This window comes from Aricia agestis, chromosome 10 (assembly GCF_905147365.1).
Source record: "Aricia agestis chromosome 10, ilAriAges1.1, whole genome shotgun sequence".
NCBI classification, from domain to species: Eukaryota; Metazoa; Arthropoda; class Insecta; order Lepidoptera; family Lycaenidae; genus Aricia; species Aricia agestis.
This window is the reverse complement of record NC_056415.1, coordinates 2,496,575-2,524,020: the sequence shown is the minus strand read 5'-3', so window position 1 is coordinate 2,524,020 and position 27,446 is coordinate 2,496,575. Positions and strand designations below refer to the sequence as shown.

At 36.6% G+C, this 27,446-nt stretch overlaps 2 protein-coding genes across 3 annotated transcripts in view; one reads left to right on the top strand and one right to left on the bottom strand.

Moving 5' to 3' along the window:
- Positions 1 to 2,025: 2,025 nt before the first annotated feature.
- LOC121731290 (all trans-polyprenyl-diphosphate synthase PDSS2) lies at positions 2,026 to 19,107 on the bottom strand. The gene is made up of 7 exons (XM_042120660.1): positions 18,726 to 19,107; positions 16,033 to 16,164; positions 15,129 to 15,308; positions 6,410 to 6,546; positions 4,368 to 4,528; positions 3,221 to 3,412; positions 2,026 to 2,562 (listed from the first exon to the last, which is right to left on the bottom strand). The coding sequence occupies exons 1-7, from the start codon at positions 19,007 to 19,009 to the stop codon at positions 2,410 to 2,412; spliced, it is 1,239 nt and encodes a 412-aa protein (XP_041976594.1). The 5' UTR covers positions 19,010 to 19,107; the 3' UTR covers positions 2,026 to 2,409.
- Positions 19,108 to 20,623: 1,516 nt separating this feature from the next.
- LOC121731315 (glutamate synthase [NADH], amyloplastic) overlaps positions 20,624 to 27,446 on the top strand; it is a 65,752-nt gene continuing 58,929 nt past the window's right edge. For both annotated transcript variants that reach the window (XM_042120703.1, XM_042120702.1), the window contains exons 1-3: positions 20,624 to 20,799; positions 24,704 to 24,813; positions 26,714 to 26,844. In XM_042120703.1, coding sequence (XP_041976637.1) covers positions 24,706 to 24,813; positions 26,714 to 26,844 — 239 coding nt within the window. In that variant the 5' untranslated portion in view covers positions 20,624 to 20,799; positions 24,704 to 24,705. The remainder of the gene's footprint in view (positions 20,800 to 24,703; positions 24,814 to 26,713; positions 26,845 to 27,446) is intronic.

The following is a 27,446-nucleotide window of genomic DNA, read 5'->3' as shown; positions in this document are numbered from 1 at the left end:
ATTATAGCTTTACTACTATTATAGCTACTAGCTGTCCCGGCAAATATTATTTTGCCATATAAAGTATTTCGCCCATATTATTTTATTGGAGTGACTAAATAAGTATGTCACCATGGCAGCGTCCATCGCTATCCCGTCGCACAAACAATGGTCGCCGTCAGAGTCGACTCTCGAGTTGTAAAAATTTACTATTTATTCAACAAAATATGCACTTATCAATATTATAAAAAATAGCCAGTAGCCAATTCTCAGACCTACTGAATATGCATATAAAATTTGGTAAAAATCAGTTAAGCCGTTGCGGAGGAGTAAGGTAATTAACATTGTGACACGAGAATTATATATAGGTATATAGCTTAATAAAAATAAATAAAAATTAAAAAACAAATTTACATTTTTAATGATGGTTTTAATAAAATATAAAAAAGTTACATGTAAAAATATACAAAATTACTATTCTTAATGTACATAGTTACTAAATATTTGTAAATTGTATTAACAGTTATTATAAAAATATATTACAATACTTATACTAATTCTTTAAGACTGTTTTGGGAATGAATACATTCAAAAATACTATTTTTGATTCTTGTCGTTAATAACGTTTTAACTTCAATTATATTCAGGTATAGTGGTAAAATAGCTTCATAGTGGCTGATTCATCAAGTAACAGTAAGTAGAATAATATATAGCTTAAAAATATTATAACATGTTGCATTTTTGACCACGTGCACGGGTCTAAGCCTTCGTGGCTTAGACTGTGCACGAAAACTTGTATAACGTGTCAAGATTAGCCTGAAATGCTGTGACCTACGAATAATATTATTATTCGTAGGCTGTGACTGATACAATGGTTCGGACTATTCCTAGAGTTCAATATACATAAACCTAACTTTATTTCAGTACAAACATATTTGAGCAAAGGACAATGATTGTGAAGCAGTGTGAACCCTGTACTTTTACTAGCTAGTAGCTACGTAATATTGTATTTACTACCTAGGTGCTTCTTAGCGACTTTTTATAGAGATTTAGGTGCTTTAAGTACTTAAAAAAGTTGTAAAGACAACATAACTATTTTTATTCAGGTAAGGCGTGTAACTTATAAATAATCGTTCACTGTATACCCGATACCCATCAAAACTTGCGTGGACACTAAAATTGTAAGCATGTAGCTTATACCGCATAAGCGGTATTTATATACTTTGCCTAAGCTAGTCAAAAGAACTAGCTTAGTCAAGGTAAACTGAAAGACAACGAAGTTTGAAAGGATCAAAATCTGATGGATCCGATGGATTTGTCATATTATAGTCTTGCTACATAATATTATATCGACAAATGTTATCTGCTAGCGCCTAGCGATCTATAGCGACTATTCTCTTTTAGTCCCGCTACAGAAAACAAGGACAAAACTGTAACGATCGGCCACAGTAGACAAACTAGACGAGGTTCCTTGAGCTCTTACGGGTTTCACGCACCGGTATTTAAGAGCGTTTACACCTTTCACGCTCAATTTGGCTTAAAACTGTACTTTTCAAACTTGAAAAAATCATCAACCACTTATCTTTATAAAAATGTTGATAACTTATTTTTATAGGAAATTTCACTGTCTATATAGTTAGCAGAGAAAAAAATATGATTTATAGTGTATTTGTACATTAAATCTCGATACCATAACAGAGGTTTTCTTAAATTCCGTTTTAGTATCAGTTTCGAAGCTTTTAATTTACGAAACCAGCGACAGATCTAATTAAAAAATAATAATAACCTATTGACAAGATCCTTAAGCAAATAGTTAGCAGAAAAAAATATTTCGTTTAGGTATATAACTTTATGTAATTTGAATTCAAAAAATGAGAAATATCAAAGAAATATCAAGGAATTAAAACTTTTTTTTACCTATTTAATTAACTTAATTTAATATAATAATAGCTTCATATCATAGAAGAACACTTGAAGAAATTGTTTTTAAATATCAACAAAATCTTTTGTTGTTTTTTGTCTACAAATATTTTAAAACTACTATAAATCGCTGCGCGCAAAACAATTCAAATAGTCCGCCGCAGGTTTGTATGGAAACTCGAAATTAGATGTAAACGCTCTTAACATAATTTATAGGTAATTATAATAATAATTATTAGTATGTTAAGAACATTATGTTCAGAGAGTACCGCGGGCGCTTATTAACTTCCTTCTGCCGTCACCTCCTTGGAGTTCTATTAAAATTATAATCTTAAAGCAGGCACGTGTTTTAGTTTTTATTAACAAATAATTACGGTAATTCCAAGTTTAGTGTCTGTGGACGACCTACGAAGTCTTATAACCAAATGTGTAGCGTGACTGAACGAGTACAATAATCAATCATTATATGACTCTTAGTGCTATTAATGTTATATTAGAGTAATACATCCGCTAGGGGTCCATAGCGACGATGATGTTAGCGAGCGCGGTCCGCGCGTCGCAGTCGGGGAAGCTGTCGAGCACGGCGCACGCGCGGCCGATGTGCTCGCGCTGAAGCTGCTTCGTCTGCGTGATGCCGTCGCCGGACATCACGGCTTCGTATAGCTGGAAGACACAATTTTTCCATATTTAATTTTTACTATCTGTCTCCTGACATTGAGTAATTGTTGTGTTGTTTAGATGACTTGCGCGTTACTTGACCAGCATCAAGTATGCTTTATATTATACGCAGCCTACAGTAGGTCCTGCGGTAGTTTTCTTTTGAGTCGCCTTAATGGCACGTCATTGCTCATTAGGTCTTTGGCATATGCATTCGGATGATTTAAAATTTTCGAGTTGTACGTTTTTATTTTATCTTTGGAAGACACAATATACGTAATATAAATCAATGAATTACATAAAGAATGTTCAATTTTTACCATGGGAGAGTCATGCTTCGGCACGAATAGATCGGCTCGTCCGGAGAAATGCCACGTTCTCACAGAAAACCGGCGTGAAACAGCGCTTGCGCTGTGTTTCGCCGAGTGAGTGAGTATACTGGAGGCCCAATCCCCTAACCTATTCCTTTTCCTACCCTCTCTATTACCCTCCCTCTAAAAGGCCGGCAACGCACCTGCAGCTCTTCTGATGCTGCGAGTGTCCATGGGCGACGGAAGTTTCTTTCCATCAGGTGACCCGTTTGCTCCTTTTCCCCACTTATCTCATTAAAAAAATATAATAATACTTTGACACATTAGCTGAGATTAACATCAACTATACTCACAGCATGATAGTTAACATCTTCTACGCTCTTGCGTCCGGCTTCTATGTAGGAATATAGTTCGGGACGAGCTTCCAAGGTAAAGGCTAGAGGGGCGCCGACCAGCGAGAAACTCCTCGGCTCCGGGCCCGTGAAAGCCTCCAAGTCCAAAAACGCCTGCCATGCCAGCGCTAGGTGACAGCCGAAGAGGTAACCCTGATGATGACATAGAGGAATATTATTTAACTTGCTTATTCCGCTAGCTTTTATCCCTAAAAATATTTTAACGCAAATTGTGATTCCATATTTAGCCCCATGACTCATAAGAGTTATCCAGCTTTGCTGATAGACAATATTATAAAATAAATATGGTCAAATCTCATATATATAAAATTCTCGTGTCACAATGTTAGGCCGCGTACTCCTCCGAAACGACTTTACTGATTTTAACCAATTGCATATTCAGTGGGTCTGAGATATTGATAAGTGCATTTGTTGTATAAATAATAGTAAATTATTACAACTCGAGACTGACGGCGACCATTGTTTGTGCGACGGGATAGCGATGGACGTTGTCATGGTGACATACTTATTTAGTCACTTCAATAAAATAATACGGGCGAAATACTTTAACTGTCAAAAAAACGTTTGCCGGGACAGCTATATCATAAAATTCTTTATATTAAAACGGTGTCTTTTCACTTTCTACTCTCCACAAATATGCGGTGAAATTCCAGTTAAGACTTGTATATTCTGACTAGTGACTATGATTTAGAATGACGAATCGGCTTTCACCAAGTCCTCGGTGATTTTTATCTAAGCCAGATATCGACCAGGCTTGCACACTAAACATCCAACTAAGAATACCTTTTAGATTATGAGTTTTTACACAACGTGCATTCGATAATGGATCGAATGGACGTTGGATCCATTATCGAATGGATGGAAATCATGAATCTGACTGAAGTGTTATCTTCGCTGCAGAAATTATCTACTGCAACTCATAAGATACACACTTTAAGGTCACAGCACACATATCAACCCGGAAAGGGAACGCCTGGTTGACGGCGAGGCGAAAGGCGATACGGTGCCGATCCCTTTCCGAGTTTATATGTGTGCTGTGACCTTTATACAATGTGATTGTCAGAAGTTTATGATATAGATTTTATACCTGTGTCTGGAAAGCAGGTTTGTGTCCAGCCAGCTTCAACGCGGCGGAACAGCTCTTGCCGAGCAGCGCACCAGCCGCTAGCACGTTCCGCGCAGCCCACTCCCGCGGCCCGCACCCCGTTACACCGGTCATTGGGAGTGGCGATAGGATGCAGTCCCATTCTGGAAGTGAGATGGAGTAAGTAGCTTGTGGGAAAATAAGTAATGCGGGTACTAGTTAAAGTTGTGTGTAAACTTATGATGTGCTTTAACGGAACAACCAAAGAAGGCTTCCCAAAGTATTGCAATTTAAACATGACCGGCTTCCATTGAAACAGACTTATATGTATGTATTTGAGGGTTGATGAAGATGCAAAATCAATGTATAAACGCGGAAATATTTCAAAATTTTACATATCGTCGGTGATTAATTCCAGTACATAGCATGCGTACATTCTTGGTTACGGTAATTAATACGTTTGCTTAATATTATGTCATTACACCGGTTGCCGCAATCAGTTAAGTCTCGATCAATGGCATATTTTACGATCACGAGAGCGTCGATCACGAAACGCAATAGAAACCGCCAGTCTATTCACTATTGACAACATTATACTTTGAAATTCAGTCCAATTAGGTTCAAGGTGTCCCTAATAATAATGCATAAATAATAACCAACCTCCGATGCAGTATTGCGTAACAAGCAGTTTAATAAATACCAAATGAAATGAAACTCGTTTTAGTCAGCGCGTAAGAGCTATCAGGAAGATTTTTAATAATGCAATTCTGCATAAATTAAGAGTATGCTCTTCCAGGAAATAAATATTTAGCATCTGTTATTCCAAATTAGTAAATTGCTTAAAATTACATCAAATTTTTACGCTCTAGTTGTGTATAAAATTTGAGAGCAAAAATGTTAATAATTATAACCGCATTTTACGACGGAAAAATTTCGGAGGAAAATTTAAAAGTTAAAGGTACTATTACTATAATAACCCTGCTAGGGGTAGCTGTACTGTGCCCAGTAGATTCATAATGATTTCACCTCAGACGGACTTTTTTGACCTCATACATAACATAACAAGAAATAAGGACATAAGGCTCACTCTCAAAGAAACCGAGGATCTAGATGTTGTCAAAATTGAAGATAAGCTTATAAACGTAGACAATGAAGGCATTCTTGCATATATCAGTATTATTCACATTGACAATTAATATGTAGTGGACGTACGATCGGTATTACTCATTCGACACACGATTTTGCGTGCATTCAGGGCGCGACTAACACAGTTCCTTATGTCCGTAACTATTGAGAATACAAACTATACCACAATTTAGTTAATGTTTGAATTCATCATTTTAACCCTTTTTTTATTTGATATTGTCTATTAAAAATTAAGTCATAGACAATATCTCTTTGATATTGTCTATGACTTTGGAACAAGTAATTTAGTCACCAATCCTCCTATGTTTGGCATTAAACTCAAAATATTTTATTTATGTGGTATTTTCTTATATTTAACGCGGTCACCTAGGTTATTATACTATTTACAAATAACGAAAGGTATGAATACGTAAGGTAAAGGTTATTAAGTAAATAAAACCGTTATTAATGAATTTAAAAGTCAAAACCAGCTTTCATTTGTATAAAATGGATAGGGTAGCGGGCCCATAAGAATGCCTTGCGGTACACCAAACCAGATTTTAATTACGGCTATAAAAATATTACCGTTTGCTTCTTAAAATGCAAATTACTATCATACGTAAGTATAAACTACATACTGTTAAAGCCAAGCGGATCTCAGCGTGTACATAGGACAAACAGATTAACTTATGTATTTGCTGTTAATGTAAATTACGTGGAATTTTCTCAAGCCTTGGTCAACTTTTGCTTTGCTTCAAATAGTCAAGTATTCCTTATTATTTTTTTCCATGCTTGAAATTGTATACGTCTTAAAATAGCTTTATTCTTAAAACTAGATAGAAGAGAAAATCTGTGATTAAATAACGCATATCATATGCTGCCAATAATCAGTATATTTGATGGTAGTAGCATCATCATACCTGAGGCAGGCTCCCTCTGGTCTATCGGCAGCGGCCGAGACGGCAGTGGGTTGTTCTGCTCATCCCGTTCCCCGAGAAACTCCGACTCTGCTAGGTCTCGGACTGCTGAGGACATCAGTTCGACCAGCTCTTGATTTCTGAAAATAGATTATTCTACAGTTAATACAATATTGATTTATCACTTGATCCTGTTTTCTAATTTGGATCTAGATTAATTAAACTTTTTCGGATATAATTATTATGGAGAAATTTTTAGAAACTGGTCAAAGACACTGGACAGATATGAAGAAAATGTGTTATATAAATTGGGGACAGTAAAGTTATGTGTCACAAAATGGTTGATAGATAATATCATCTTATACAAAATTGCTTCAACAGCTTAGAATCAACGGAACATAAAATATGTACCGTTGTCTAAAGAGTTTAAAGGGAGATCAAAGAAAACTCCCTAAAACAAAGTACACTCAATAAAACAAAATAACATTTATATAGCAATTTATACAGGTTTGTCCTACCTAGATGAGCTAGATGACAATGGTAGGTAAAGTATGTTTTGAGTATTTTAAGCATTGTGCCCTAAATGTAGGCCAAACCTATAGGCTGTAACCTAAATACTTTAATAGTTTTGTAGGCAAAGGTCACATTGCACTTCACCAGGTATTTTGGCAACCGGTTCGCCGGTCCACTTTCCTCACATGTAACCACTAACACCAGCAACCAGCTGGTTGTATAACCGTTAATCCTATATAACGGGAACCATTAACTATACAAATGTAATCTGAGGATGACCCTACCTCGAGTCACTTTAACCTACTGAGTTGAAATGTAAACAAGAACTTTCTTTTTTAAATGCAAGAGAAAGAAAACTCCAAAGAAATCTCTTTATCTATGCGCGTAAGTTTGAAGTGGAACATCAATGTACAATTTGGTCAGTAACGATTGCACCGCGCGTAAATAAACTATTTGCAAGCGATTACTTTTTTTAATTAACAACAACAAAGAAAATTAATACTTCTGACTTAAATTTTAACGTTGGAAACAAGTGTAAACACTAAATTGAACGAGAAACAATTTTGCCTCGTTTGAAACAACAATGGATAGTTAATAGTTTGACGAAGAAGCTGACAAAACAGAAAACCGTCTATAAGTTTACTTCGGACAGGATCTTTGCTACCACGACATAAGAATCAATTTGTATAGCCTTCAAAGTAAAATAACTGAATAGCTCAGTGTTGAAACACAGTTGCATGATTGAGGGGAAGTTACGTGCGCGTTTGACCACTTTAGACGCTAAACACTGCGATGTTACGACAGGTGAAGGGTCAGTTTACACCTAGACAGCATCATTAAGACGGCCATTCAGTATTGAACTTTATTAAGTGTGACTCATACAAATGTTACGAAAGTGTGTCTGTCTGTCTTTCTATCCATTTACCGTTACCTCTTCACGCCTCAACCATTGACGTGGGAGAGCCATGCTTCGGCAATCGGCACGAATGGGACGGCTCCACCGGAGAAATACCACGTTCTCACAGAAAACCGGCGTGAAACAGCGCTTGCGCTGTGTTTCGCCGAGTGAGTGAGTTTACCGGAGGCCCAATCCCCTACCCTATTCCCTTCCCTACTCTCCCCTATTCCCTTCCCTTCCCATCCCTACCCTCCCCTATTACCCTATTCCCCCTTAAAAGGCCGGCAACGCACCTGCAGCTCTGCTGATGCTGCGAGTGTCCATGGGCGACGGAAGTTGCTTTTCATCAGGTGACCCGTTTGCTCGTTTGCCCCCTTATTTCATAAAAAAAAAAAAAAAACTTCCGTCGCCCATGAACACTCGCAGCATCAGAGTTGCAAGAGTTGCAGGTGCGTTGCTGGCCTTTTAAGAGGGAATAGGGTAAAAGGGGAGGGTAGGGAAGGGAAGGGAAGGGAATAGGGGAGGGTAGGGAAGGGAAGGGAATAGGGGAGGGTAGGGAAGGGAATTGGGCCTCCGGTAAACTCACTCACTCGGCGAAACACAGTGCAAGTGCTGTTTCACACCGGTTTTCTGTGAAAACGTTGTATTTCTCCGGTCGAGCCGGCCAATGGCGAAGCATGGCTCTCCCATGTGTAAAACGTGGTCGCATTCTCTCGCACGTGTGTGGACAGAACGCCACCAAAATACGTAGGCATAAAGCAAAATAATTTATACGGATATACGTAGGTCCGCCATCCGCCTATTATACTGTATGCATCAACATTCTACTATCAAAGTTAATTTTTAATTAATAATTTAAAGCAGCGTCGCGTCTCGTCTCGGTGTGCAATGACGTTAGGTAAATATAACTCAACAGTGGCAAGGACAAGTAATGAAGGCAATGTTTTGCCTGAGGTAACCTAAGACTAGACTTTCAGATCTAGCCGACTAGCTGCCGCAATTTGAGTTAGATTACTTAGCAGTTATTAAAATGAATGAAGTCTATGAACAACTTTTTCTATGAAATATAAAAAAATGCCGTCTTCATAGGTACCCATACGGATGCCCGAATCGGCAATGGTATGAAGACGGGTTTTTTTGAGTTCCCAGCATTGTTCTCATAGAAAGTTGATCATTTTGACGGGCTCATTTGATCGTATCAAGGATAAAGGTGTTTACACTAACATCTTGTATAATGTCTGGTTTACGAGGGTTTTTAAAAATTAGCTTATCTATCCACCGATATAGATCCATAGAAGTAAAAAAAACTCTTTCAGCGCTGCTACATTCATAGCGAACTCTTTAAAAGACACATAGATACCCTAAAGTATTATTAACTCAGTTTTGTTGCACCTGTTGATAAAGGACATTAAATCCAGTTTTACATGGAACCCTTTCACATCATAAAAAATCGCTGTGTCCCATTCAACAAGTGAAAGTTCACCAATAAGTCATGGAGGTATCCGCATTTGGCACGCCAAATTGAGCTGCCCCCAATATGTGCTGTTAACTTACCGCGCCTAGTACATTACTCGCGAATCGACCGACGTACGCACTAGGCAAATTTTTGTATGAAATTGTATGAGATTTTGACAGTGTCCGATCTAAGGACTTTTTTTGGTGGAAACTGATCAATCGGTTCTATAATATTCGATTGACAGCGAAGCAAAAGAGGTTAAATAGCTCTAATAGATTACATTCTAGATTTAATAAAATTTAAAAAAAATAATCTAGATGCTATTATAGAAGTTTGTTTATGGAATAAAAGGCTATTATTATTATTATATAGAAGTATATTTATATATATTAAATATATTTTGTTAGCAAAATTCAACAGCTTTTATTGTATCCCAAGTCCCAACCCAACACGAAATTGCCGATCTGGCTGCTCAGAAGCGGCAGTCATTAGATTCAAAAAGTCAACGTGATCGAAGGTTCGTGCCAACAGGGAGGTTCCCATTGGCCGATGATCCATCAGCTCTAAATGTGGGACTGAGATCGCAGTTTACTATTTCAATAAAGTTAATTTACAAGGTCACTAAACCTTACCAAGTGTGTACGCACACTTGCGACAAAATTGACACGCTTATGAGTTTCTCACCGCAATGAGATTTCGTAAACTGATGAACCTCACCGCAATTGGCCTAGGGGTTTATATTGATGATTTCTTCGTAGAAACTTATAAATTCTAGTTAGAAATTTTTACAGTTTCACGTCTTCGTATTAAAGGTGTGATAAAAAAAATTCAAATATCTTTATTTCAGACTACAGTGTGGTCCATTGGTTAGTATTACATAAATTAAAAATTATTAGGGTTATTTAAAAAGAACAAAACATAACTTAAAGTAAAGATAGATAACGATATTTTATAGACATAATATTATGATATACTGGGTGAAGTCAAACGAGTGTAATTTGTGAGTTGTGAGTCGCAGAATTTCGACCGGCAGAAATTCTGCTGCAGTTTCATACAAAAGTCCTGTTTGATTCACACGAGCGTAATTTTGTGAGTCATGATTTGTGTGAAAAGCTATTTACGCGACCGAAATTCTGCGACTCACGACTTACAAAATTACGCTCGTCTGGCTTCACCCTAAAATGTTGCCGACAACTCCGTTGCGCCGAGGTTTACGCACCATACAAATTTTCCAGGAAAAAAACTATGCCATAGATTAAATTTCATCGAAATCGGTTTAGCAGTTTATAGTGAAAAGCTTACACACGGAGTCAGACAGACTGATACACTTTCGAATTTTTAATACATACATATTACAATCTGCATACATATTATTATAATGACCTCTGTGACTCAGTGGTTGAGCGCGTTGTCAGCGCTCATGCCTGGGGTCGCGGGTTCGAATCCCGCCGACGGAACAAAAAGTTTTTCGTATGTTCCTGGGTTTTTTTTAAGAAAAAAGGGGGCAAACGAGCAAATTCTATCACCCATGGACACTCGCAACATCAGAAGAGCTGCAGGTGCGTTGCCGGCCTTTTAAGAGGGAATAGGGTAATAGGGGAGGGTAGGGATGGGAAGGGAAGGGATTTATTCTGAATAAAAAATTTTGAGTTCGAGTTTGAATAGGGGAGGGTAGGGAAGGGAATACGGTAGGGGATTGGGCCTCCGGTAAACTCACTCACTCGGCGAAACACAGCGCAAGCGCTGTTTCACGCCGGTTTTCTGTGAGAACGTGGTATTTTTCAGGTCGAGCCGGCCCATTTGTGCCGAAGCATGGCTTTCCCACGTCTAAACGTCCTGGGTCATGGATGTGTATTAAATATGTGTATGTTATAATAAAAATCTTAAATATATGCATGGTATAAAAGTAATAAATATATTTCGGTTGCCTGGTACCCCTAACACAATTAGTCCTTCAGGTACTTAGCCCGGGGCCAGACTGACGTGGTGTAAAGCGTACGTAGATATAATATTATGGATAACTGTTTATGCACATACCTAGACCGTTAGCCTAATTGTTATATGGTAGAGCTTTCTTTTTAAATATCGTTCCTCTAAATAACTCATAAAACAAGTTTTTTTAACAAACCCATAAAAAAATAGATTTTATTCTAGCATATAAAATTTCAACTTTTTAATTAACAAAGTCAGAAATTAGTGTTCAAATTAATGTTAACGTACCTGTTACTAATTGGTACTAAAAAAATATACTTTTTTTATGAAATAAGGGGGCAAACGAGCAAGCGGGTCACCTGATGGAAAGCAACTTCCGTCGCCCATGGACACTCGCAGCATCAGAAGAGCTGCAGGTGCATTGCCGGCCTTTTAAGATCCCTCTTAGGGGAGGGTAGGGATGGGAAGGGAAGGGAAGGGAATAGGGAAGGGGATTGGGCCTCCGGTAAACTCACTCACTCGGCGAAACACAGCGTAAGCGCTGTCTCACGCCGGTTTTCTGTGAGAACGTGGTATTTCTCCGGTCGAGCCGGCCCATTCGTGCCGAAGCATGGCTCTCCCACGTATAAAACTTACTTAAACTTAAACTTAGTAGACTCAGAAAATGTGTGTCATCACTCATCATCAAGGAAAACCGTTTAATAATTACTTCTCTCTTTCCTGGTGTCTATTTCTTCATTATTGGCGTACTTTCGAAATATGTCATTAAACTATGACGAATGTTCTGAGATACAGAGTTTATTGGAATATTGTTCTTATGGCAGAATAATCTATTGATATCAGAATAATCTATGGATATTATCCATACTTATATTTTAAATGTGAAAGTATGTCTGTCTGTCTGTTATCTCTTCACGCCCAAACCGCTGAACCGATTTGGCTGAAATTTGGTATGGATATACTTTGAGTCCCGGGAAAGGACATAAGATACTTTTTTCCCGGGAGAATGAACGGTTCCCGCGCGACAAACGATTTCTGGCGTAACAGGGCCCGTACCACGAAACCGTTTTAAGACTCTAACAATCGTTCGAGAATGCCGCATCCTACTCTAACGAACGAGAAATTACGTTGTTAGAGCAGGACGCGACATTCTTATCTGATTATTTGAGTCTCAAAACGGTTTCGTAGTAGTAGTACAGTCATCTAATTTATTATAATTTACGAAAGTATGTCTGCCTGATTTTGTGTCTCAATGTTTGTTTCTAACCACTTCACTCTTATAATATACTGCAGAAGCTGAAGTAGCGGAACCATGGGCGTAGCCAGGATTCTATATATGGGGGGGGGGGCTAGGTTACGTAGTTTATAATCTCTTTTTGAGGCAGATTAAGAAAATCAAGACTTCGAATTCGTGATTTTTAACATAATATGAGTATCTCACAATAGTATTGAAGGTGAGGTAATAGTAAAAAAACAAAATATGAGCGAGCGAACCCTCCACTCTACGTTTAGGTATGAAACTCGTGAGCAGAAGACAAACGTAGGTTTTTGTGACACTTAGGGCCTGTTTCAGCACTTCCTGATAAGTGCCAGATAGTTTATCCACAACTTAACTTGACAGATAAAGTATGGAGAAATAAGTTGTGGATAGCCTATCCGGTAGTTTATCAGGAAGTAGCGAAACAGGCCCTTAATGTTCAGCCATGCTTGAGCGGTCAAATGAATTGAGAGCAATCGTATTTAAATACTGATGATTAAAAATCAACATTTGAATAATGAAGTTGTTTTATAATAATTGTATCAATACAGTTGCGTGCGAACGTAATCGTGCATATAACTTTATAACTTTTACTCGTCAGCTTATGTCGTTACATCACGTCGATGCACGGCAACACTAATATAACTAATAATTATAAAATGCGATCACCACTTATTTTTAACAAGGAAAATGCACTTAAATAAAGACGTGAGTGGAAGAACCAAGTAAGTAGCTGTAAATGCCGTTGTTTGCATAAATGGCGGCTTGAGAACCCGAAAATGATTAAAATGAAAAAAACTGTAGATTTGATGTTATAATAACTAGGTGATGAAGTAAAAAAGTTACAAGGTTTGTTCAAATTTTAAGGGAAATAAAATTAAATTCACGGTGTGTCGGGGGACCGCCAAGTAAACTACAACCTACAACCGCCCAAGTCGCTGATTACTTATCTCGATTCAGTTCGCTGTGAATTGATCCTTAAACTTGTTATGCGAAATCAAACATCTACATTAGCGGTCCCCCGACACACCTTGACAACAATTATGGACTAAAATATTACTTTACACAAGTTAGGAATTATTTGAACTTAAATGCAGTAAATATTATTTCATTACTTTTTAAAGTTGTTTTGGCGGGGGTTTTTTTAAATTTCTTAATTTAATTTTATTTCATGCTTTTTAAACTTGTGTTGGTTATAGTGCAGAATAATTCCTATCAACAGAATCATATTCTCATGATTACCATCTATCAATGTCCTTTTTGATAAGGCCGTTAATATGAGCCCAAACATGAAACCTCCACTTTGCGTTCATAAGAAGCTCGGTTCCTATAGAATCCAGGTGATGCTGCAGCAGCAGCATGTAAATATTTACTGTTTATACTTCATCTACTTCTTACTGGTTGTCGCAATTAAAATGCGCCCAAACACGAAACCTCTGCTCTAAGTTGGCGAGGAATTGGATATCCTATTGATTACCAGGTGATGCTGCAGCACCAGGTCAACTTTCCATTATTATGTGTATACGTATATTGTATATTCACAAATGTCACGAACTAGAATGAAATATAAAACCCATCAAACGACTACAAGTTGCTAACGGCCTTTCATGAACCAGATAAACCCTGATTGTCCAGCACTGAGCAAGCTGATGATGATGAATTATAGCTAAGAACACTCTCGATCATGTCAGCTTTCAAACAAAAAAAACTAGATCAAAATCGGTCCACCAGTTTGGATGCTACGATGCCACGGACAGATACACACACAGACAAACAGACAGACAGACAAACAGACAGACAGACAGACAGACAGACACGTCAAACTTATAACACCCCACTTTTTTGTCGGGGGTTAAAAATAAATAATTGTTCGTATGTTATAAAATGTTAGTTATTGTGTTCTTCCACTGACGTCTTCAATTATGTGCTTAAGTAGATGCTTAACATAATAACAATTCATTGACAAGACAGGTGGAAAATCTTTCTGGTTAAATAAAGTTACGCGTCAATGAAAATTATGCAAATTTTGTTTATGAGATGGAAAAATTCATCATCATCAGGTATTAGGACTCTACTGCGTTTAGATACGCACTACAATATGCTCACACTGGAAAATGAATGGATTGGCTTAGGTTATGATCACAAAACATTATGCTTGCCTAATGTTTTGTGGTCACTAGGTCTTGGTTCGTGATGGTAACAAATGCGCGAGGGTCACCATCACGTTTGCCAATGATCGTCTTTGATTAGAAATATTCGTCAATCTTCTTTTCATTCATAAAAATGAATATCAATTTTGACAGTCATCATATAACTCTAGAACGCGCGAACAGAAGAACCGATTTGTCTCATTTTAGTATTGAAAAATTCATAGAAGTCCAGGGAACCTAACGGTAAAATTAAGGATTTAAGTCATAACTTAAGTTCACCGGTCATCTAGTTAAATATATAAAGAACAAGATGACGCCCGCAACTCCGCTGTGCCAAAATTAGGTTATCGTGCGAGAACCGCTCCTTTTACCGGGACTCAAAGTATCGTTAAAACCAGCAAAATCAGTTAAGCGGTTTGGGCCTAACGAAGTTACAGATAGACAGACACAATTTCGCAATTTATAATATTACTATCTTCGATTGTCTTATAATTATTATGTCCTTATAGACTTACCTCATATTAGCGAGCTCGGTACACGAGTTAGCCAGGAGATAGTCTCCACTAAGAAGGGCTATCTTGTTCCCGAAGACGGTGTCGTCGTTGGCCAGCGCCGCACAGTTCATGTTCACCAGCCCCTTGTGGACCAGGTGGGAGGTGCGGATCATCTCGGTGACCTCGGCTAGCGCCCGCTGGCTGGAAGAAGATGGTAAGGTTATGGAAACGGCTTAGGCCGGAACCTGCAGCTCTTCTAATGTTGCTTTCCTTCGGGGCCTATATAGCTATTTTATAAATAATGCCGCAATGAAAGGCATTATTGTAGCTAAATGTGATGTGTGACTTCGGTCGGCGTAAGCTGACGCTAATAAATTTATGCGAAAGGATGTTAGAGCAATATTTTGAAACACTAGGCTATATAAAATGTTGGAAGATCCAGTTATCTTGTCTAGACTTTTTAAAGACTACACAATAATTGCTACTAACCTAACCTAACATATTGCATTCTAGATACTTACTTTCTGCTGTATTTTTTAATGATTTACTTTTATGTTTTGATATACACGTGTTAGTCGCCTCATTTATAAAGCTAACAGATAGAATGGTGATACTGCATAATTAAACAGTTTGAAAACAAAACTAAGTGTAACACGTAACTAATAACTATAATTTAGAGCATCTTTTGAGCAGTAAACTCTATAATAAAGGTGCGCCGTGCGCATATACCTATATTATATATTATTTTACCCTCGTAGAGGTAATATCACTTGTTACCCGCTGATTATTTGACAGAAAAAAAATCTTCAAGTAACAATACTGAATTAGCTGTTTTTTTTGATCCAGATTGAAGGGACCATAATCAGAATCATCCCCCACCCCTGCATGTCGTTCCTGCCGCTGGACAAGTCCCTGTGCTACTGACCTGTGCAGCACCCCCGCGGCCTTGTCCTGCTCCAGGTCGGGTATCTCGCGGCTGTGGCCCGCCGCCTTCGACACCAGCAGCACGATCAGCCCCCACGCCTGCATATTGTTCTTGCCATTATACAGCAGGTTCCTGGAATGACAGAACCATTGAGGAATTGCGGAGTTAACGCAATTCTAAGGTGCGTGTTTCCATGAGGACTAATGCGCCCGCGTAAGAATTCACACTTCCTGATTTAGCACAGGGAATTTATGAAGTGTAATATAAAATTTAACGCTAAATATACCTTGTCTTCTACTTCTTCTATTGTAATTATTGTTACGTAACCCCTTTGGTCCAATGGCCATAAGCTGGTGAAAAGTAGGACACTTTTAAAGGAACTAGGAAATAGAGAATATTAATTGTCTGTATCTCATTAGTAAAATATATTGCTAGCTAATTAAGCATGTAACCAGTTCATTATTTATTGAATGCATGAATCAAATTGGTTATTTTACCCCAATTAATATTAGCGTGTACAACGCTCCTTTTGGACACAATTTTCAAGTGAAAACGCATGGCTGGTCTCTACGAAATACAAACTACTGGGTATTAGGGTTAACACCGTTATCCTTGAAACCATCAAATCAGCCCGTCAAAATGAACAACTTTTTCTATGAGAACAATGCTGGGAACTCAAAAAAATCCGTCGTCATACCCATACAAATTGACCATACAATTTTTTTGTATGGGTATAAAAACGGCATTTCTTCTCATAGTAGTTCATTTTGATGGTTTTAAAAATAACGGTGTTAACCCTAACGACCTGTATATTGTGCATTGCGCTACATCCCAATATTTGTACTTGCTTATCTTTTTAGCTATTTCTTGTATAACTCTTGTAGTTTTTGTCTTTTCTGGACATTAAACTCATATAAATTTACACCATTAGCTAGCTGCTAGACAATTAATAAATGAGAAATCATGCAATTAATTTCTAACTAGCGAATTATAGAACACGCTCTGCGGTCGTGTCAGTTAACAGTATTTCCATAATATTTTTTCTCTTGTTTCGGAATTTTAATGTAACCTCCTTTCTCTATGATATATCAAAACAAGTATATTGTGGTGTGAAAATAAAGTTAACGTTTGTTTTACAATTTATTATTTTGAGTGAAAAAGTAGGTATAACTTAGATCGTAAAATGCACTGGGAAATCACGTAAAATAAATTAAGTTGTGTTTTGAAATGCACTTATGTATAATTTAATTAACATAGGTATTTGCATTGAATTAAATACCTATACATAATTATTACGAGCATTATACTTTACATTTTGTTGGACATTTGGTACTAAAATATAATAGCTCCTAGTACCTAATTTAGGACTGGTGATGGACTGTTCCTACAACTCTGGGACAGTCTCGCCGTCAAATAGTTTGGCGAGATTTAAAATGTAACAATATTATGTAGAGTCTTATGAATAATTAATATATTAAAAAAAAAGTTGTGTAGACCTGGGTTAAAGTTAAACCTAAGGTTGGGTTGCACCAGAGGCGTGGTTAAAGTTAAAGTTATAGTTATAGTTAAGGCAAATTTAACTTTAATTTTAACCTTAACTTTGACCGGAAAAATTGACAGATGACAGCTGGTCCAACAAGGTTATAAATGAACATGAGCGGGGGCGCTGCTGGTAAAGGAGAACTGTCAAAAATGGCGTTCTTGTATGATGACAGCGTTAGTTCCTTTTTTCGCCACGTGCATTTAAAACCTTGTCGAGCTCTATGGTTATGGTTAAATATGGCGTCTTTATGGCGTCCATTTTTAACTTTAACCAAAGATTTGACATTTTGCATTGTAGTTAAAGTTATATTTAAATTTAGTTGGTGCCATAAACTTATAATATACGTTGGTGTAACCCAACCCAAGTTGATATCATGTAATATCTATCACTCGCTTTATAAAAGACACATAATCATATCAATTATAATCTGGGTTAAAGTTACGATGTTTACCTTTGACCCGAAGCTTTTATAAGAAATATAACTTTATGGAAGTTTCGCAAGTTGTGCTGGCCTTGAGCCTTCACCATAAGTGTTGTCAAATATTTGATAAGAATTGAGAAATATTTGAGCAAACATCACTTAAGCCATTGGCTCTTATTTTAAAATCGAATGTATGTACCTGTAGTAGTCGATAATATAATTTTAGAAAATAATATTATTAGTATAACATGTTTTGCTGATAAATATATTTAAGGGCTTGATTGATCCTATCAATCCTATTATTTATAATAATAATTGTGATCCAGCCAAATTGTATGTAATTAAACTATACAAGAAGTGAAACTAATATTTCAATAATTGTAATTAAGTCTATGTAGAATCAAAATTAGTACACAAGGAAAATACGCACCAAGTGATGCCTTAAAATAGTTAGCTAGAATTGTCATTTCCCGTTTGTTTATATCTAGATTTATCTAAACTGGATTTTTTTTAATTTAAAATAAGAAACATCTGCATAGGTATCTAACCACTTCGAAGTTGAAACCTTCGACTGAATTTTATCCTTTTAGAATCTAAGTTGCAGCCATAAGTCATAACTCATAATGCTTATCCGTTTGCAATAAAACAAAATTGCAAATCGCTTGTAATAACGATGGGAAGGAACTACAAAGAGAATTGGAAACGTACAATAATATAATCATCACTCACTTGGCCGTTTTCAACAGCGGATGGTTACTTCCGACGAGTTTCCTCAGGTGCAGAGCTACGTTGGCTATCTCGTCACTCAGAACCCATCTTAGACTGAGGAAGGAGGTGGGATACCCCACGATCTTCTCCGCCTCGCTGACAGCTCTGTTCCAGTCCGGCTTGGTGTTCTGTTGCACAACCCCCCGTCTTTCCCCGGTAGTACTGAACCCCCGGCTGCAAGGCCTCACTGTCGCAACACTCACTTTCACCAGCTCCTTCGCAGCCCACAGCCGACTCAAGCTCATCTTGGTATCGGTTACGAAATTAGTAGCGCAACATTTATATAAACCGTTTCGTAAACGTCCGAACGCGCGCCGCTAAAAAGTTTGACTGACTCAAGGAGTGTGCCGACTGCCACGGGAGTGCCATAGTGGAACTAGTTTCCTCTTGATGTCACTAATGAGGCACAGGTTTTACCTTATAATTGAGTGTGTCTCAATATATTTTTGTTAAATCTGTTGCAGTTTTTGCTTTGTTCCTTGCAGTAATTTTAATGTGTTATTTTGGATATTTCCTTCAATATTTTCATATCGTCTGAGCTATATAAAAGTTATCATTATGTTTAATAACTGATAAGTACACTAATTAAAAACAATTTAAATGTGTATTCAAAAAAATTTGATTTCTTTCCTTTTTAGAGCATTGCCGCAGATTATTAATAATAATAACCAAGTATAGCGGTATGTAGGCAACTGGGTAATTATCTAATACGGTTTACTTTGAGGTGATAGAAAGTAAAATTGAATTCCTCGTACTTATAGGCCGTTGCATCTAGGAATAACAGTAGGTATTTATTACGTAAGTTGTTAAGGAATTAATTATATTTCGCATACTTTTTAAATGTACCGTAGGCAGCGTTTTAGGGGGCGGCAGAAATAATGTCTCCTACACTCATAATTCATAACTATTAATCCTAAAATCATAACTATTTCGGAAAGTGAAATAAACTCCATGATTAATAGTAAGTTAATATTAGCTTACAGTGTCCATAATTTAAAAATTATTACTTTTAAAAATTACAAAGCAAGCAAGCAATGACATCTAGCGTCCGATAGCAAAATTTATTTAAAATATTTTTTTATGTAATTTTACAATATTTTGGCAATTTCATAAAATTACTAACGTACTTACGTAAGTACATAATTAATTGAGACAAGTATTAAATATAATAATTATTAAATCCTACATAATATTATGATCCTCCCGCAATATGTTTCCACATAAAAACGCCATCTATGGGCATAAATAAATCGACTTCTTGACGTACTCCAAAATGTTGTCAGTTTATTACTTTTGCCTACAAATTGGAAACACATTTTACAATTTTACATTTCTTTAACTGTATGGAATGTACTATCAGAGACATGGGCGTACCCAGGTTCTGGGCGAGGGGGGGGCAAGTCAGATTTTTTTTTAAGCTAGGTGCTTATAAAGAATAAGAAATTAATAAATTTTAGTTATAAAAATATTGAATTGCAAACAAATGACAAAAATTAGTTTTATTATTTTTTATTTTTATACATGAAAGTACTAGATAATATACTTAGTAGGGACGTCAACATGATCCCCCCCCCCCACGGGGGGGGGGGGGGGGGGGGTTCTGATACTATCTTAGATACCGTACCTACTTCTAAGATAATATTTATTGCGTTTTAAAATATTTCTTATAAAAAAATTCACGGTTAACTATCATTTTGTAGGTACCTTGCAAGTTGCGAGTTGCAACACTACTTTGCTGTCACATCTTGGTTCAGCCAATCACAGCACAGAGTGTCCACTATTTCATTCTATCTTGAATATCATTCGTTCATTCCATTCATTGCGTTATTTCATTCATTTTATTTCAGTCAATCGCGGAATACCGGCTTTTGTAGTCGACTGCAGGAGGTCACTACTATTCGCCGGCTTACTGTGCTAATTTGCATTTCTGATAAGATTCAGAAATTATTATTGTTAAACAATCAAATTGTTTGTGAAAGTGTGAACTTGTAGTTCGAGGTGAACCGTTCTTCTTTTTACTGATCCGACTAATAAGGTATAAAAAACTGTTCTGTCAATCTTCTAGAAGATATTATATTTTGTACACGTGTGAGATTAATTATTGGTAATTGAACAGAGTTGCTTTCTATTTGTAGTTCATTATAAGTTGGTAACGACCAATGATTATTCATGCCATACAAATCATTTAAGATTTGTCGTCCGACATCTATGTTAGTGCGCAGTTTTTACAAGGTTAATAAACAATAAATACTAATCAGAATATTGAAAAAAAGTCTAGTTGGAGGTCGTAATTGCTGACTGATAACACAAAATAGATACTGTCGTTGCCAAAATCCTCAATATTGAACACAAATACATTTTAGGTACCTACCTGCATAGACGTAGTATAATATTTACTCCATGGTACCTGTAGCTAGTATGAAAATATGTTGTGTAAATTGTGAACAAATCAAATTTTGATTTTTGTCATAAAACATTCTGTCTGTCTTATTATACCCATCAATCCCCAAGCGGCACCCGGCTGCCGCATAACTATTGAAAATCTCTTATGTCTGCGATTCCCACGATCTAGGTATTAAAAGCTAATGTTTTTGAGTTAGGTAATAAGCTTAACAGAGTTGACTTAGGAAAACCATATCCACTGGTTTTCCTTCCTTTCACTCTAAATGTCTCTTATTAATTATGTCTATTTCTACCACAAGGCACAAATCACCCACATTTAAAGCAGTTTTTTTGTAATAAGATACCACTTTTTTATGAAATTTCAAGATGTCAATCCTGTACCAAAGTAAAAAAAGTTACACTTTTTTAAATTAGTAATTAATAATAAAATTGCAATGCAATTCAATATTTATTGAATAAAAAAATGATTATATATTTTTATGATCTCAATTACACGAGTGTCTAATAATACAATAGTTAAGACTTAAGTCCAGGTTGTTTAGTAAACAATAAATTATAAAGAACTGGTGGCATTTGTACATTAATTTTATTTTGTTATTGGCCAAATCCAGGAAACCAATTGCAGAATTTTCTCAGGGTATTTTTCCCAGAATGATTTTCCAAGAAAATTAATTGTATTTTATTACATTGTGTTAATTTTATCAAATTTTACTGGTATGCAATTGACGACCTCTGTGGCTCAGTGGTGAGCGCGTTGGTAGCTCAAGCCGGGGGTCGCGGGTTCGAACCCCGCCGACAGAACAAAAAAGTTTTCAATTTTGGGTCTGGATGTGTACCTATTAAATATGTGTATGATATAATAAAAATCTTAAATATATGTATGGTATAAAAGTATTAAATATATTTCCGTTGTCTGGTACCTGTAATACAAGTCCTTTAGGTACTTAGCACGGGGCCAGACTGACGTGGTGTGAAGCATCCATAGATATTATTATTATTATTATTATATTATTATTATTGCATAATTTCTTGTAAATTTTAAGGACCTTAGTTTTCAAAATAATGTTTCTTGCACCAAGACATTTAAATTATTGTTTTAATTTTATTAAAAATCATTGCAATTTAATTTTAAATACAATTAGAGGATGTAACATCAGTTTTTTGTTCAAAAATTTAAATAATTATTTATTATGAAAAATAATAAATAATTATTTAAATTTTTATTACTTACCCGAAGTGACCACATTTTTTGTTATCTTTTGCAGTGAAAAAGTTAAATAAAATATTTAATATATATTTTTTTGTAGTTTTGACTGCCGCACTGATGGCTATACTCAGAAATATTTTATAATGATTAAACTTAAATTTAATGAAGAGTTTGACAGATAATGGCTTATGTCAAAATCTCCATTCAATTACAAGAGATCGCCGAATGGTCGAAATTCGACCTCAGTTTCAACGACATTAGGACTACTACCTATATTTTGTAAAAAAATATTAACTTTATCATATATTTTTTTCAACTGTTGTCTCTAGGACTCAGCTGATCTCAGACTAGCCATGTAAGCATTGTCTAATAGTATCTAAGATTCAATAAAAAAACTATAATCCATTTTCAATTTGTCAACTTCTTGTCAACAGACTTAATTCCTATGAATAGGCTTGTCACCAATGATGAAATACTCAAAGTCAAATATCATTGCTTGTCACTCAAAAATCTTGTTGAGTGTGCGTTATATTGTAGTGTGTGTAATGTTTTATTTGTTAAAAAAATGTATGATAAAAGCATAATTTTAAAATAATATTAGCTCAATGCACTCCTTCACCATATAATAAGCTATAACTGTGCAAAATTTCGTTCACCTGCGTTTCCGCATATTTTTGTCAAAAGGGATACAAAGTTTTTCGCTTGCGTATTAAGAGGATTCCACACCGCCATTTTTTCCATACAAACGTTGTCCCCTGTTTCCTCCCTGGATAATGCTAGTAGAGTTATAATTTTTTTCCTGAATATCTACGGCCACTAATACAATATCCCTATGTTTTCTTTTTTTTCATAATTTAATTATTAAATAAGATATGTACGTTCAAAAACCCAAAAAATGGCCAGATTTTCCGCTGTGTTCAAACGCCCAGAAAACTGATTTGGCTAGATTATACAAAAAAAAGCAAAACATAGGAACACAGCTCAAGCCTTTTTTTAATCTTTAATGAAAAAAGTACTTAAATCGGTTAAGTTTTGGAGAAGGAATCAGGGGACAACGAATCGTTGATTTTCTGGATTTTCTGCAGTTGGTTTAATCGGGTTCTGCGGTATAGGCTTGAGGTAAGGGAGACAGCTATAGATATTACACGTACTTTTTTTTCATTTCTCTAGCCCCTGGTGTATCCTCTTAATATATAGAGATTAAGTAATTAATATTCAACTCTGAGTGTGGCAGTCAGAGACATTTAATGTTGGTCTCTGAACTCTCTGAGTAAGGCAGTTATTGTATTTTTTATCAAAGGCAGGTCATAAGAGCCCTAATGTCGTTTCTTGAAGATTTATTGATTTAAATGAGTAATTATGACTGATAATATTATTTCCATCACAATTCTATTTACTAAGTACCTACTACAAAGTAATGTTATGAATGATTTTTGATTTTTTGTGGTCTTTTTATTAATTCATTGTGCAACATCCATAATCTTGAGCTAAATATTGATAACAAGTTGTGTTCTATGTAGGGCAAGGTCCTCTCACTCTTGAACTGTTAAGTTCATAGTTGCATTTAAAATTACATGAAAATGTGAAAGTTTTATATAAAATTTACGTGCGAGAGCCATGCTTCGGCACGAATGGGCCGGCTTGACCGGAGAAATACCACGGACTCACAGAAAACCGGCGTGTAACAGCGCTTGCGCTGTGTTTCGCCAAGTGAGTGAGTTTACCGGAGGCCCAATCCCCTACCCTTTTCCTTTCCCTCCTCTATTTCCTTCCCTACCCTACTTCTTAAAAGGCCGGCAATGCACCTACAGCTCTTCTGATGCTGCGAGTGTCCATGGGCGACGGAAGTTGATTTCCATCAGGTGACACGTTTGCTCGTTAAGGGCTTAAAAAAGTGTTTGAATTTTAAAATAGATCAGTGTTGTGTTCCTTATGATCTGTTCCAGAAGTCAGAGTTGGACCAAATTAATTTTGGTAATAATACATTATACTTTGGTATGGGAACTATACGATAAAGTTAATTATTTTTTTAGTCCATCAATGCTTAGATACCTCATACCTGGTGTTACATTTTTATTTAAAGGCAAAGAAATTAGAACCCCTCATGCAACCTATAAAATGTATTTTATGTAACTGGAGGTACTTTTTTTATGATTAAGTCATATAATAATAATTAGTAATTTTGTTTTATGTACCATTGACTATGCATAACTTCAGATTTCAACATAAGCCAATTTTCTTATCAGACACTCGACAGCTTTACATTTTACAACAATGTTTCAGAAACTTATTTCTGTTTCAGAAAGTAATTTCAGGAATTTTGTTTCAGGAATGGAGTGGGAAGGTCCGCCTAAACAAGGATTGTACGACCCCCAGAACGAGCACGAGGCCTGCGGCGTCGGATTCGTGGTCGCTATCGACGGCAAACGATCGCATAAAGTAAGTCCTAAAATCTCAATCAGTAATTCCCAAAGTGGTCCAGGTGGACCCCCAGGGTCCATGCGAGACTCGACGGGGGCCCACGTTAAGCCTGACGAAAAATGGGGGTCCACAATCGTACGCGTCGATTACACTTAATTTTGCAAGATTGATCAAGAGTCAAGACTGAAGAACTAAAATGTTGGCTTGATTTATATTAAGCGACTTTTACTTAAACTATAGCTACTCAGAGATTACTATTTAAGTTCTCCCCCACGGCCACGGCTGGAATGGAACCACGGAAAGTCGTAGAATTTCGGTCGGCGTTTGACGTGTTAAATGAGGTCAAAACCCTCATCGCGTTGTTGAATATTTGAGAAGCGATCAAATATTACGAGAAGTTAACTAAGCAGGATTTAGCCCCTCTAAATCAGAGAAGCTTGACACGTGAGAAAAGGATGTAAAAACATTTTTAAACTACTTGTCAGGGTAACATTTACGTTCGCGTTTTAGCTATTCAGATTTTGTATGGAAAATTATAAATATCGATCGTCATAAACGTATCATTCATAATTCGAGGGTTCACCACGGAAACGGTTTGAGAATGTCTAGAATATTGTACGACGATAACATACTGATAAACCACCAATAGAGTCAGTTTAAAATTATTTTACCTCGAATTTTTATGAGAATGATCCTTATGTCATTCGGCATCAAGGTTACATATTGAGAGCAAACCTAACTGATCTGACACGTATGAAAGGAGACATCCTGCACTCCCAATAAGTCCGTCGCTTGCGCTTTGTTCTATTATGGCGAACCCCAAGCTGTCTGCGAATCTTCATTGTCCTTCGATGACCTTGAGACTCGCACATACAGGCCGTTCAAAGTTCTGACAGGACCTTTATCCCAACGACATAAGTATCACTCATAGATGATGGAAACTTCGAGATAAAATTACTCAGGTTTTGGCTTTGGTTACTGCTAATTTTGCCATCGGGCACAGTACAATAGACTGATTAACCAATAACCATTTACGATGTATCTACCCATAGACTTCTAGTATCTTGTGGCATTCTTACTACGTACGCCTACGGCCTACCTACACTATTTTTATGCTGATATATCTTTTGTCCACCTAAAGGTTTAAATTAATGATATGAAAAGATACAGCAAGCTCCCTTAGCTGGTTTGCTTTTCACCATAATTTCCTCAGCGGTGTAATTAATGTGTTAAAAATTTGCCGGTATTGTATAATTTATTGCTTGTATGGTTGTATGACGTGATAAAAGATTAATCCTAAAGAATGCATTCAAATATGACTGATGACACAGATTTTTTGGCTCTGGCTAGAGCTAGGCGCCAGCAATCGTGCCAATAAAATATGTAGGTATCGATCTTCTTAACTTCCCCTGACCTTTAAAACAATCCATTTATAGCTGTGAAATTGTTCGGACGCTCAATGAATTTACGATTGTAGAATGTAGTAGTAGCTTAGATGAGTCAGACTTAAAGTATGGATTGGAATTTAAAACATTTGGCTGCTTTTTTGGCTGTCTAAGATCTGTGTTATAAGAGTAGGTATTTAATAATAATTTGCAGGTTGAGATTTAAAAAAGTTTTTGGTTAATTTTTAAATAATTGCAGAGGCTTAAATTAAGCACTTTGAATGTTCTAGCACAATAGAGCAAGCCATTTCCGTATTTGAATAGTGTATTTCGCTCGAAAAAGAAGCTTAGCGAAAAGCCAGGAAGATGCTCATATTATCGCAAATAATCTTATCTCTTATATTTTTAATCCGTCGTGATCAAATTTTCGTAATTTATCGATGACACGCATAGGCCATTCTGAATGCAGAATTCGGTGCGAAAAGTTGCTACTAATATCAAGAATACTTCTGAATAATCCTATCTCTATACAGATAGTTCGCGATGCCGAAGTATTGGCGAAGCGTATGGAGCACCGCGGCGCGTGCGCGTGCGACAACGACACGGGCGACGGCGCCGGCGTGCTCACCGCCATACCGCACCAGCTGTACACTGCTCAGCTGAGGTAAGACACCCTTACAGCTACTCTATACTCTATATTATTTATAGTCTTTGATATAAAGCAGGAGTTGCCAACTAAGGACCCGTAAAGAAATGGCAAGGGGTACAAATAATTATTGGATTGAGAAATTCGGGGGGTCCTCCGTCGAAAAGGTTCGGAAACTCTGGTTTACACTAAAGTTTAATGCTTGTGCGCCGCCTACTGCCTAGTACTTCTTCCGTTAGCGTTTGTCCGTCTGGTTTAGAAGTTTGCACAGGCAACGACCAACGTCAGCATAATGTCACAATGCTTCAAATCTCAATGCAAACTGAATGCTCCACTTCAATTGACTTTGATGATGATGAACCTAAGCGACATTGAACGACATGCGATTACGAAGTAGAGATAAGACGTGGATTGTAAAACAAGAAGATTGTAATACTATATCGCAGCAAAAACCACAGACCGCGAATAGGAAAATTATTTTATTATTTTATCTATTTACCTTTCCATTGTATTATGCATAATAATATTATTGTATTGTGTACAAGGTAAATACTTGTTTGTGATTTATATAATAAAAACAAACAACGATAAAGAATATGTATTGTGTCTTTAATTTTTTT